The 12,824-nt window shown below is 40.1% G+C and overlaps 1 protein-coding gene across 8 annotated transcripts in view; it reads left to right on the top strand.

Annotated features, from left to right (window-relative positions):
* PROM1 (prominin 1) overlaps positions 1 to 12,824 on the top strand; it is a 59,762-nt gene that overhangs the window by 9,487 nt on the left and 37,451 nt on the right. For all 8 annotated transcript variants that reach the window (XM_048941508.1, XM_048941507.1, XM_048941512.1 and 5 more), the window contains exon 3: positions 11,222 to 11,280. In XM_048941508.1, coding sequence (XP_048797465.1) covers positions 11,222 to 11,280 — 59 coding nt within the window. The remainder of the gene's footprint in view (positions 1 to 11,221; positions 11,281 to 12,824) is intronic.

The following is a 12,824-nucleotide window of genomic DNA, read 5'->3' on the forward strand; positions in this document are numbered from 1 at the left end:
GCTGCAATGGGAGTGATTCGCTCTGGACCCCTGTGAGGAGTTAATGACATACTGGGGTGGAAGAATCTGCTTGGTCACTGGCTTGCTGCATGATGCTCAGTTGGTCTCTTCAGTCATGCAGTGCCTTGATTTGTCTGTTTCTAACATGAAGAGGATAGTGCTGCTGTTGAGACTGTAGGCTTGTTATTCCTTACTGTTAACATCTTATTAGTTTACAATGAACAGATGATAACAAAAGTTATAGGTTGCTTCCAGCACTCAATTAAGTGCTAAGTGACATCTACCAAAACAGGCTGCAGGTTTTTGTTTTGCTTAGAATTTGTTGCAAACTGAAGCTTGGCATGTTAATAAAGTTAAGTCAGTTTGCACGTGTGACGTGGTGTGCATCACCTGTTGTGCTGGGGACCTGCAGATATGAGCTTAGTGTAGAAAGGGCATGGTCAGTGTGAGCCCTGGCTGTGTGGCTGTCTTAGCGTGGCTTTGTTCCCATGGAAACTACATGTTAGTTGCAGTAAGACGATTTTAATCTGAAATTCCACTTGCCAGCGGGATCTGCACAACAAATCTTCAGTTTCACAGCTTGTGTCTTGTAACTAATATGCAGGGAGTTCACGAAAGAACCAAGCTGAAGTTCCTTTTCTTTTTAGATAAAATAAGACAAAAATTTAAGGCACGTTCACCTTGTTGTGCTGTACCTGAGCATATTGCTAGACAGTTATGCTGCATACTTTTAATTACAGCTGCTTTGTAAATGCTTCTACTTCTGGATTGCACCATTTCTGCTGAAGCAGAAATGAAACTTTAATGCAAATGTGAATGCAGGACCTTACTAGGCAGAGTATGGTGTGGAGAGTTGAATGTATATTCCTTATGGGAAAGAACAGTAAGCAGTTTCGTAGACCTGAACTGCACCTCTCAGTTCTGTTTGCAGAGTCTCGTGTTTTGAGCAGTTTCAGCATCTTTCAAAGCTGCTGCAAGTCATGGAGTTTAGCAAGTTTGTTTTGTGTCCTCTGTTCCTGAAATTGTGTCACATGAGCGTATTCAGCAGTTGTAATGTTTTTTACGTTAACATTAAAAAAATCACATAATTTTTAGGTGAATATAAGCAGAGTATCCCTAGCTAGTACAGCTGCAATGGAAAAGTGTTCCTTCTTTTCTGGATACCATTGTGTATCCAGCAAAATACAGATATTGTGTGATATGTGTGTTTGTTTTTTTTTAATACATTAGGTGTGTTGGATGAGAAGGAACTGCGTGCACACTGCTTCTGACTTCAGTTCAGGTGCTGCAGTTCAGCAACATAAGGCAGCACTCAGTTTTCCAAAGCGATTACGAACTTCTGTAAAAGCTTATACTGAAATATCCTTTTCCAATTGTGTGAAGTCTCAGTATCAGTTCAGGAATGGAGCTGCGCTGATGTGATATACTGCCTTTTTGTGCTAGTTTTTAACACCTACTCCTTGTGGCATGTGGGTTGATTTCTTTCTTATTGCTTGCCTCCTGGAGTTGGTTTGGGAGCACAGATGCAATTGCTGGTGCAGGAACTGAGAGGAAGGGAGGGTTCTCTGAGAGTAAGACCTGCCTCTTAGTGAGGTAGCTGTTAGATTGGCCAAGCTGTGTTGTGAAATGACCATTTCATTGAGCTGTGGAGTCACTGCCTTCACTGCAACTGTATAGTGTGGTTTGGTTTTTTTCAGTACTGTGGCCTCAGCTGTGACATGAATTTCAGGTAATAGCTGGGGAGAGTTGAAATGAAAATGGCAGATTTCATTGATAGGTGTTATGTATAGTAAATAGTGCTGGTATGATGTGGGTAGAACTGGAATAAGAGGGGGAAATTACAGAGCTTCCTTGTGTGATCGTATGGGGTATATGCTGAAAGAAATTCCTTGTGTCTAAGATTAGAAATACTGTGAAATATTGAGCAGCAGGAAGATAACAGGATAAATTAGCATCTTCTTTTCTCTGCCCACTCACATGCACTTAAGGAAATAGTGTTTAAAAGATCATTGCTCGTTTCATGCTGGGAAGCTAAGAGGTGCTCTGCTTGATAGCATACATATGTAAACAAGGAACACAGAAATAGTTTCTGACAAAGACTTGAGGTCTGCTACTTGTAATAGGCACCAGAAGCATATTTATTTTTTTTTTTTTTTCCCCAAAACTATTCCAAACTATAGACTATCCAGCAAATTGCTCGTCAAAATGATTTTTTGTGGATTGACAGAGCTTTTGGGTGAGGGAGGTTTATATAGATTATCTACTGGAATAGGAGGGGGGAAAAAAAAAGAAGGTTACACTTCTCTAATGTCATCCTGCTTATTTCATTAGGATTATGTAAACAAGGAGTCCCTTATGGAGACAGGCATTATGCAAAATATATATAAATCAGTTGTAACCAGTGTGGCGTATATGGTAATCTGAGAAAATCTACCGCTGTACACGTATCTGGAATCTTCTCTCTGCAGTATCCTGAATGCTCATTGTGATCTGGTTTAACATTGCCTGCTGGCTGTGCCTAGGAGAAAAACATACTTCAGCAGCAATTGAAGAATGACAATCCAGCATTGCAACCTCGATAACATTAAGGCAAAAAGCCAGCTTCCAGATGAGACAGCTATGTTCTCTCTGTCTGTTGGGAACAGTGGCTGGTGTGTGGTTTGGATGTTTTCTGTGAGAGCTGACTTGGGAAAGCTGTTGCAGTCTGGGGAAATATCAGAGCAGGGATTGAAACTATCCTGACCATGCAACATTTATGGGAGACATGATGTACGACCAAAGAGCTGGTCAGTGTTGTTCCCTGCATCCATGCATTGGGCTGAGACCTGAGTGCATCAAACCCAGAGGTTCTGGTTGCAAGGACGGGAGGAGTGAGAAGTACAGGACAGGATTATCTTAGTGGGTGGCCTTGATTAATGTTCTGGATTAAAAAAAAATTGACTATTTTATTAAACTATCTCCTAAAAATGTAAGTATTTGGCTGATTATTGCTCCTTTGTGTAGTGTGTGAGTAACATAAGTTATTTTGGATGTGGCATAGTGTTCATGTACCAGCAATTACACTAAAATGCTGAATTAAACTCCTGAAATTCTGTGTGCATTCATTTTACGTGGTGTCTCTGAAGGATTGGCTATTCCACATAGTATTTCATGAGAAAGAGAAAAGTAGGTTTAAGCATCAGTTTGTCTGTGTTTTGCCTTTCAAATACCAGTGCACAATCACAGTCTTAGAACATACTACATGAATATAGTGGTAGTTTATATCCCTCTCTCTGGTAGCAGAACTGTAATCAGGACATCTGAAACGTTGAGTGTCTTGTATGGTGAGAAGTGTGTTGGAATAGGTTTTGGGTCAGTTGCCTTCTCTGGTTGTGTATCACAAGTGGATTTTTCGGCTGCCAACAGAACTCCCTGTTCTTCTTGGCTTGGTGAGACCGATTTTGGTTTCTCTTCTCCCCCTCCATTTTATTTTTACGTGCTTATCTCTCTATGTATTATTGGACCTCGTTTTCTCTTGTAACTTCTAGTTCATGAAATGTTTGTGGAGAGAGAGAGAGAGAGAGAGAGAAAGAGAGAGAGAGAGAAAGTCTTTTAAAGGCAAATAATAGAATCACAGAACTGTTAAATTGGAAAAGACCACTTAGATCATCTAGTCAAACTGTCAACCCCTTGCCACCATACCACTGATCTACATTGCTCAGTGCTGCGTCTCCACATTTCTTGAACACCTCCAGGGATGATGACTCCACCACCTCCTTGGGCAGCCTGTGCCAATGCATCACCACTCTAAAATAATAGTTTTTTCCTAATATCCAACCTAAAACTCACTTGGTGCTGTGTTAGGCCATTACTTCTCATTCTATCACTGCTTTCCTGGGAAAAGAGAACAAAATGAAGTGAGTTAGAAGGGAAGTCAGCTGCCACAGATAGTGTAGTTTGAATTTATCAGTATATACATCTTAGTGTAAGCTTACCAGTCTGCACTGTGCAGATATATTTTCTGCTTGTCTGAAAAAAGTTAATTATTACCCATATTGCATTTTAACATAGTCGAGAGCTTTATGTTCTCAGAAAATGCACCAATTATTTTGTTTTTGTGAAGTGTAAAAAAAACTGTTATGGTGGTGAATATTTTTACTGATAGTAAGTACTGTTTGGGATGTGTAGCTCAGCTGAAAGCTGCCATACAGAACAAACAGAAAGGTGAGGCATTCCTTCACATTCCTTCAGTGTAGCAGCATTTCCTTTGTCTTTGATTTTTGAGTGAAGGATGGTCTGGATAGGATTTTGATCCAATGTATGTGCCACAGTAAGAAAATGTGGAAGATTTGGACCTTTGCAAGAAGGTCAGAAATGAAAAAATATAGGGAAGGAATTCTGAGAAACCACAATAAAGCTGCCAGAAAGCCACTTCTTGAGGTAATTAAAAAGTGGTACCAGCAGGACTCCCATAGCAATCATGTGCTTTCTTATTTTCAGTGATTCACTATAGCAATATAGAGATAGGATTTTCTGTGCTTTTCTCAGATTATGAGAGCTTCTGAGGACAGAAGTGAAGAGCAGGAAAAATGCTATTGTTCATACAATGGAAATATGTACAATTCTAATAAAGTCCAGTATGTTACACAACCTGTGAACAATTAATTCCCTGCAGTGTGCTCGAACAGACAAGCATGCACAGTGTACCAAGTTAAATCTTTGCTTGTAATCTGCTGTAAATCCTTACCAGATGGTGGCCTGGAGAGAACTTTAGGTAGCTACTACAGACAAAATAGATGCCCAAAAAGTAGCTGCTGTGGCACAAGCAATGCATTGCGGAAGTTTCATTGTCTTCAGCATATGAGGTGATGGAGTTTCTGTGTGGATCCTTCTTCAAAGGTTTTTACTTGTCTTGGTGTCTTCTTCATGATATATGCAAATGTATTGTGAACTCCAAAGATTTTTCTGAAGACTTCTCTCTTCAACATTTCAACAAGAACAGAACTTTCTTTGGAGCAAAGAACAGCTACAAAGTCTCTGCGGAGGTTATTTTCAAAGGAGAAATTTTTCGTTCTGGCTGCACTATAACAGACAGTATAGTAGCTATAGTACATAGCATATAGGCTATTTTTTGTCTTTAAAGACAAGTCTTTGAAGTCTTTTACTCTGTACATTGAGTACAAGCAGAATGTGCCCAGAAATGAAAGTGTGTAACTGTGCTACAGGAATATATTCAGTCTGGGGCAGCTTTAAGGTGTGAGGATATTTTATGGAAGACTGCATTTATTTGTTTGGTCTTCCTGACTAATAACAACTGACTAATAAAGCTTCTGTAGTTTCATCAGTGTTTTGGGGAGGTTAGGGAACTTTTTTTCTGTGCAGGAATGGAATTCATAGTCTGTTGCTAATGTAATCCACTGCTGTATAGTTTCTTCTGTAAATCTATGTTATTTTCTGTCAAGGTTGTAAAGGGAATCTGATATTTCAGATCCTGGTTATTGCAGCATGTACATTCAGCAGCTCTTGCTGCACTACAGTTCTGCATCTTCAGCAATTGCAGTGCACCTGCTCCTACCTGTGCTGATTAAAATTCACTCAGCGTAGTCTACTCCTGTTCATGGCTGCTCATGCATCTCTTTGCCTGTAGGATACTACTGCCTGAACCCTCTCACATCACCCTGCACCTCATCCACTATAAGTTAATGCTCTTTTCTAGGTGGTCTAGTAGCTTGTCTTTTCACCTGCAAATAAAGCAGTGTGTGCTTTCCAAGTCTAACAAGATGTAAAATGCATTCATTATGTATTTGCTTTTTGTCTTGGCTGGAGACAGAAACAGAGTAGTCTAGGATAAGCTGGGAATATAGCATATATATCTTGCTTTTGATCATGTAATTGAAGAATGCAGCCAGAGAATATGAATGGGAGATGATCATGTTGGTTGGAGGAAACACCGTATTGAATGGAGAAGGTAACAAGGCAGGCTGACATTGCAGATATGATGAGAAGTAATTAGGCAATTTAGTTTGTGTTTGCTGGTTTTAACCTCCATTCAACCATTTACCATAGAATATCAGGTCGTAGGGCATCATTTTACATGTTAGCAAGCACGTGCAATGGCAAGGTTCCCTTTTTGTTTGTTTTTCTATGATTATGGTATTTTGCACTTTATTTCTTTAATGTGCAACATGATTGGGCAGGAAATTCCCTTTTGCTATCTCTAGGGTTAGCAGGTTGTCTTGTATGAGGGCTTTAGAACTGAGGGAATGTCAGTGTTGCTCCCCTTAGTCTCCTCTGTTCTGGGCTGAACAGATCAAGGGACTTCACATGCTTCTGATGCATCCTGCCCTCTAGACCCTTCCTCATTTTCGTAGCCCTACATTGAGCACTCTGTAGGTCTTCCCTTCTTGTGGTACCCAAAACTGCACTTAGTGCTTGAGGTGAGGCTCCTGCAGTGCAGAGTAGACCTGGGATTAGGGATAGAGCAAGTGTGTGGATCCACAAGGTAGTTAAACAGCAGTAAAGGGAAGCACCCTAGGTTACGTACTGGAGGAGACTTCTTCAAAGGAAGCTGAATCTGACTATAACTAAAGTCAAAGGCAAAAGGCTTTCTAACTTTGAGGAAGCAATGAAAGTTCCACTCAGGTCAAAGCAAGTATTCTAAAATTGCCAATAAACTGAACTTGCTATAGAGCACCCAAAAGATTTTTTTTCTCTGCTAATAAATCTGAAATAAAATAAATCTAATAAATCTGTTTTCTTGGACTTGCAAGAGTTAGTTTATAGTCTGAGTCATAATTAGAGAGGAAAAAACAATCTTGAAGCTATTTTAATTCATTAATTTCACACTAATTGTTGCTGTTTATTTATGACACTAAATGGGGTCAAACTGATCCATATTCAGAAAAACACTGAACTGAGCAGTGTATACATAGTCCATTGACACTGTCTGTTATAGAGGAAGGGGAAAGGGGGGAAATTCTGTGGCATGAGATGATGTGAAAGCACTTATTGTCATGTATATTGTCAATATAATTCTCTCCTGTTGTTCTGAAGATCCCCATTCAGTACAAGTTGAATGCTTCAGTCACGGTACTTATTGGTTAGCGTGAAGTTTTTTTCAGAACAGTAACTTAGTATGTTACATTATGCATAAAAGGATAAATGAATTTCTGGCATAATTTGATTAGTGCTGGAATTGCACTATAACTGAACTGGCTCAACGGAATTGTTTGAGCGAACATCAAGCGTAGCATTCCCAAAGGTTTTATTCCAACTGTTTTCCTGTCACCTAGATTTGAAAAGCTTTCATGGAAGAAGCATTTATAACAAATTCATGTTGGGATTTACAGCCAGACTGTTTATTTTTAAATCTGCATGATTTTTTCTCTCCCTTTCTGTAGAGTAATTCCAAGAGGAAAGCCTAGTTATAACCTTATTCTTGTCTGAACAGTACGGTGTTATTGGCTGGATGTGCATGACTCTCAAATTATGCAGAAGATGGTGATTGTTTCATTGAGTGGAGCTTCTCAGAGGTGCTTAATATTTCATCACAAATTGCACTGGTAAATGAACAGTTCATCTGGCTAGTTAGATTTGCCAGGGCAGATGGCATGTTGCATGAGTGATGAGAGCAGGAAGGGGACAGTGCAGAGCAATAATGTAATGAGCTATGTAAACGAGCCTCACAAGGTAAATCTCTTTAACCCTAGTGAGGAAATGTGTTCTGTGCTAAAGCCTTGGATTACTGGTCCTGTGAAACAATGTGTGCAGCTGGTCAAGCCAAGATTTCAAAAGTAATCTACTTAATTTGAAAATAGAGGGCACCACTCCTTTCCACACCTGCCTGGCACTTCTGTGTTCAAGGTGGGAACCAGACTCGAAAATTATCTGATTAGCTCTGAGGTACTCTACACATCATGCAGAATAGTATCAGGTGGAGTTGTCAGTTGAATTTAAAATAAAAATGCATTTCAGTGCTAGATTTGAGATGTCCTAGCTGGGAAAGAATGGCTCTTCATAAAAGCAAATCTAAATCACAGGGGTTAGGAATTAAATGTAGACTGAGGCGTTTCTTTACTGTGCAGTAATGAGCAGTGTGTGTGAAAACACAGTATACATGGGAGCACTGGATGCTCTCACATTTAACCTCCGAGTGCTGTTGTATTAAACATGATTACTAGTGATGTGCATAAAACTTGAGTCCTGCAAAACCACTGAGGCATGTTTGTGCCTACTGATGTGTGGGCGAGTAACTGAAGGTAATTTTACATTTGGATTTGGCCAATATTAATTCTTATGGGAATATATGTAGCTTCCACGTATCATTTGAAAGTCACAGAATCATTAAGGCTGGAAAAGACCACTAAGATCACCTAGTGCAACCACAACCCCAGTGTCCCTCAGTGCCACACCTACACGTTTCTTGAACACCTCCAGGGACAGTGACTCCATCACCTCCCTGGGCAGCCTGTGCAAATGCCTCATCACTCTTTCTGTGAAGAGTTTTTTCCCAATACCTAACCTGAACCTCCCCTGGTGCAATTTAAGGCCATTACCTCTCATCCTATCACTGTTACCTGGGAGAAAAGGCTGACTCCCACCTCACCACAACCTCCTTCCAGGTTGTAGAGGGCAATAAGTTCTCCCCTGAGACTCCTTTTCTCCAAATGAATTAACTTATAAAATATCTAACACTTGATATTGAAAGTTATTGAAATAGTAAATTCATTGCAAAGAATGATCAATCACTGTGCATTGCCTGTTGAGAAGAACATGCTGAAGCTTCTAAAAAAATCTTTACCAAGTAATATAAGTAGTAAATCCTTATTCAGCAGGGAAAGCTCCCATTCTGAAAATAAAGGAAAAAAGCAGGCTGTGTAATAACAGTCATTGTACTGTGTATGGCATAAAGCCCACATTTCTCTTACTATTTAGTATCTAATTTATACAATTCATATGGGAACTTTTTTGTACTTATTTTCAGGTGTTTCTTGTTTACTATAAACTTAAAGGGGCTTTAGATTCTGATGAAACTAAATACCAAATATCTTGTTTTCTGTACCAGTTTGTTATAGTGTATTCAGGTACTGCTTTTGACCTGCAAGATATAAATTATGGAAAGGATGTAAATAACAACTGTGAATCAGAAACGTTCTGAGCAATTTAGGTGTATCACAGGTAGTCAGGGGAGTTTGGGATTTTTTAATTTTATTTTTTAATATTAGATATTCTGCTTAGAGAAGATGAAGTTCAGGACTGCGCCCTGAGAAACATGATGTAGCTACCCATGGTCTGAGCCAGGGGTTTGACTGGAAGATTTCCAGGGGTCATAGAATGGCTTAGGCTGAAAGGGACCTTAACACCCATCTTCAGTGGCTATTCTGCAGCATATTGTTACACAATGCTAAATGGGTAAATAAATACGTAAATGAAAAGATTACTGTAGCCCTTCTGCTTGTGAGATCAAGAGAAAATTCATTGCTTTGGATGCTTCATGCACCAAATCTTTCTTAAAATTACCTCTTTGGGAGGGATATAGATTTAAACAAGAGGAAAGACGTTCTGCATTTGCTGCTGAAGAAAATATTGTCTGACACAGCTAGTGTGCATTACATTTTGGGCTTTGTGCAGTGCTGCCCCACTCGGCTGTGCACTTCCTTGCTACTGAAACTTCCTGAGGAATTTTCAGGGGGTCGTTGGGGATGCTGTGAGCATCTTGGCACAGATTGGTTGACCCCTGCCAAGCAATGCTTGAACATGTTTATTAGGATTGTAGCTCCTTTCTTTCACCTAGGTGCTTATTTTACTGATATTTTTGTTTTACCTCTGTTACTGTGGGATTCAGCCTTATCTTCTAGCTTCTGTGTAGTCTTTCAAAAAGGGAGTTGTATGAATTCCTTTATCATCAACTGCTAGCACGCTTCCTGCATTTTAAAATACACTTCCCGTCTGTGAATGATTTACTGCTTGACACTCCTCTGATATGTTAACATTAACAGATTTTTTATTTTAATTTTTTAATTTGCAGTCTTGGTGGCTACATTTTCCTTGCAGGGAAAGCCTTCCTTGACGCATTGAAAAAAGCAGCTGTTGCTCTGTAGTTGTGTTTGATTTTTGTGAGGGACTTCTCAGGATCTCTTGAACTTGCAGATCAGTTGGGTGCTGGTGACAAGGATGGGGGGAGCTGCCTGCTTGGGGATTTGTTTTCATAAACTTATGCAGAATTAGAGAAGAGTGAGATCACAACGCCCTTGAGCACACTGAGCCTCGTGCTGGATGAGCATGGGAGCAGGGTGTTCCTTCCTAATGTGTTTCCTTTTCCTCAGAGACCAGAAGCTCAGTCCATCATTTTTCCTGGACATCTGAGCAGGGCTTCTTTTGTGCAGCCTGGCAGGGAGCAGAGCTAGAGCTTGCAGGTGCAGGGCATCACTCTAGTGGCCAGCAGCCTTAGGTTCCAGCATAGTTCCCATAGGGATAGTAACACCTTTGTGAGGGCAGGCTGCTAATGTCTGCAAAAGGAGATCCATTCCTTCTGCTGCTGGGGTTTACTGCAGCAAATAAGTGTGTCATTGTTGTATTTCTGATGTTGAGTGGCGTTGATGTTAAACTCCTACTTCATTTTTTGGGTGATATCTTGTAGAAGTGAGTGAAATGGAGTTGCACGTGCAGTACCATGTGGATTTGTTCTGGCTATGTTGCACACCCTTGTGTAAGGTCTGTTGGTCCCAAAACCAGGAAAGAATAGAAACTGGAATAAAGTGGGCAAGATAAGGGTCTTCTTCCTTCTGCTCTCCAATCAAGAAGTCATTAACATGCTTGTTTTGCACATTATCTATGTAATTTTGGGTATGTATTTATATGTATCTATGTATGTGCTCATCTTAGAAATTAAGCAAAGCTGACACCCAGAACTTTGTCCAAGTAATTGATAAGTTTGTGCTTAACTTTTAATAATGTTGCTAAGCTACAGAAAGGTGACCTTAGAAAAATCTTCACTGCATTTCAGTGGGGTTTAATTGATGTATACCCTGCTTATCTTCCTGCGATCTCATAAAATACACAGTCAGTTAAAAATGTTGGTACTAGACAGGTTTATGGAAAGTCTTATGTGCTTGCTGATCCTGCAGATGTCTATTCTTAATTGCATATTGCCTGCCTAAGAGTAGAATTCATACCATCCTCTTTCCTCCATTTTTATAATGTATTTTGTTTAAAACTCTGGAATGTTCTTGCTTATTTTCAGATCTCATCAGAAAACTAGCACAGCAGAAGTTTGGAAATACACAGGGCGATTATCAAAAGGTAAATTGTGTGTATCTGCATAAAATAATGAAAACAGTGACTTTGAAATTCAGTTTTATTTCTAAAATAGTGAGTAGTATTTTAAAGCTAAAACAAAAAGATACGGGAATGAAATTTGAGGGCAACAAGACTGATGGTTTCTTACAAAATTTGAGACTGAAATGTGTCAAAAATGTCGCATAGAAATTTCATATGCCAGTGTAAAAAACACATAGTTAAGCCTCCGCTATAAATTCCATCTGTAATGTGATTGCAGTCCTTATTATGCAGAAGTTGAAGTCCCTTTGTATTGAAAAGACTGCTTTTATTTAAAAATGCTTTATAGCAAGAGCGATTACTGCTCAGTTGTTATGTTAGTTTCAGCTGTTTTCCTCAAAAAGTTCATTTTATATACTGCTTCTGGTGCCTTGGTCAAACTAAGTTTCCATAGTCTACTGATAAAGAGTTTTTAGAGTGTGCTAATCACATTAAGTATACCCTCCATTTTCTCTCTAGGTTTGTGATTTTTCTGTGGCAGTTGAAATTCTTAGGATGTCTGTTAGCAAGAGAAAGTAGAATGGAGCTTGGGTCTGATTTCAGGCTGTTCTTGAGGACGGTGCCCCATCTTTGAAGCAGTGTCACTGCTTGGGCCTTCTTCTTTGTGCAGTAGGAGTCATAACCAGGTCCACGCAATGAACAGGTGGTTCCATGTGAGCTTACTATGGTGTTCTGACAGGTAGATGAGCATGGAGCTTGGCATACAGGCATTAATTTATTGTCTTGATTGAGGATGAGCTTAATGACCTTGGGATTTGCAGTGGGTAAACCTTGTGTTTCTATGCCTTTCTGACGGCAAGCTTATCACTCCAGGTGTTTGATACACTCTGCATTACACTCAAGTGCTTGGATATTGTCCTCCTGCTGCATCAAGCAGCACTTGCCAATCCGATGGGCTCATCTAGTGTGGCTTTGCCTTAGCAGTGCAGCACCTGTCTATGGTGCGGGCTCTCCTAGAGAGCAGCGTGAAGTGGGCTTTGTTGGCTGGGCCCTTGGATAAAGCGTTAGAACGTAGGTGGTAGGATGAGCTTCGGTATAGTGATTACTAAGTCAAGAGAAATTTGAAACTAATAGCTGTAATCTGTATTTAAAGCCTTTGGTAAAATACTGTGTGATTATAGGATGGCAGATACAATATCAGGTGTGCTTAAGATGTAGGCCATCTCTAGGACCCAATTCTGACCAGAATATAACCCAAACCTTGAAACAATTGTGAGAATAAATCAGGGCAAGTGGAGAGACTAGCAGAAGCCAGAAATATCAGAGAGATGTAGCCAAGAAGAGGTAAGTGGGGCTGTGAATGTGCCTCTGGAGGAGCTCCCAGCAGGAGCAGGGAAATGGGAATGTCCCTGAAGGGTGCAAGTAGAAGACTGGAAACGTTGCCTTGGGTTTGGTTGCTCAGCCAGAAGGAATGAACTTGAACATGATGGGGCTCAGGGAGTGTTTGTTAGGATGGCCTAGGAAACACATGGGTCTCCAGAGGACAGTGGATTACTCCTGATAAATAC

The sequence above is a fragment of the Lagopus muta genome, chromosome 4 (genome assembly GCF_023343835.1).
Source record: "Lagopus muta isolate bLagMut1 chromosome 4, bLagMut1 primary, whole genome shotgun sequence".
NCBI lineage: Eukaryota > Metazoa > Chordata > Aves > Galliformes > Phasianidae > Lagopus > Lagopus muta.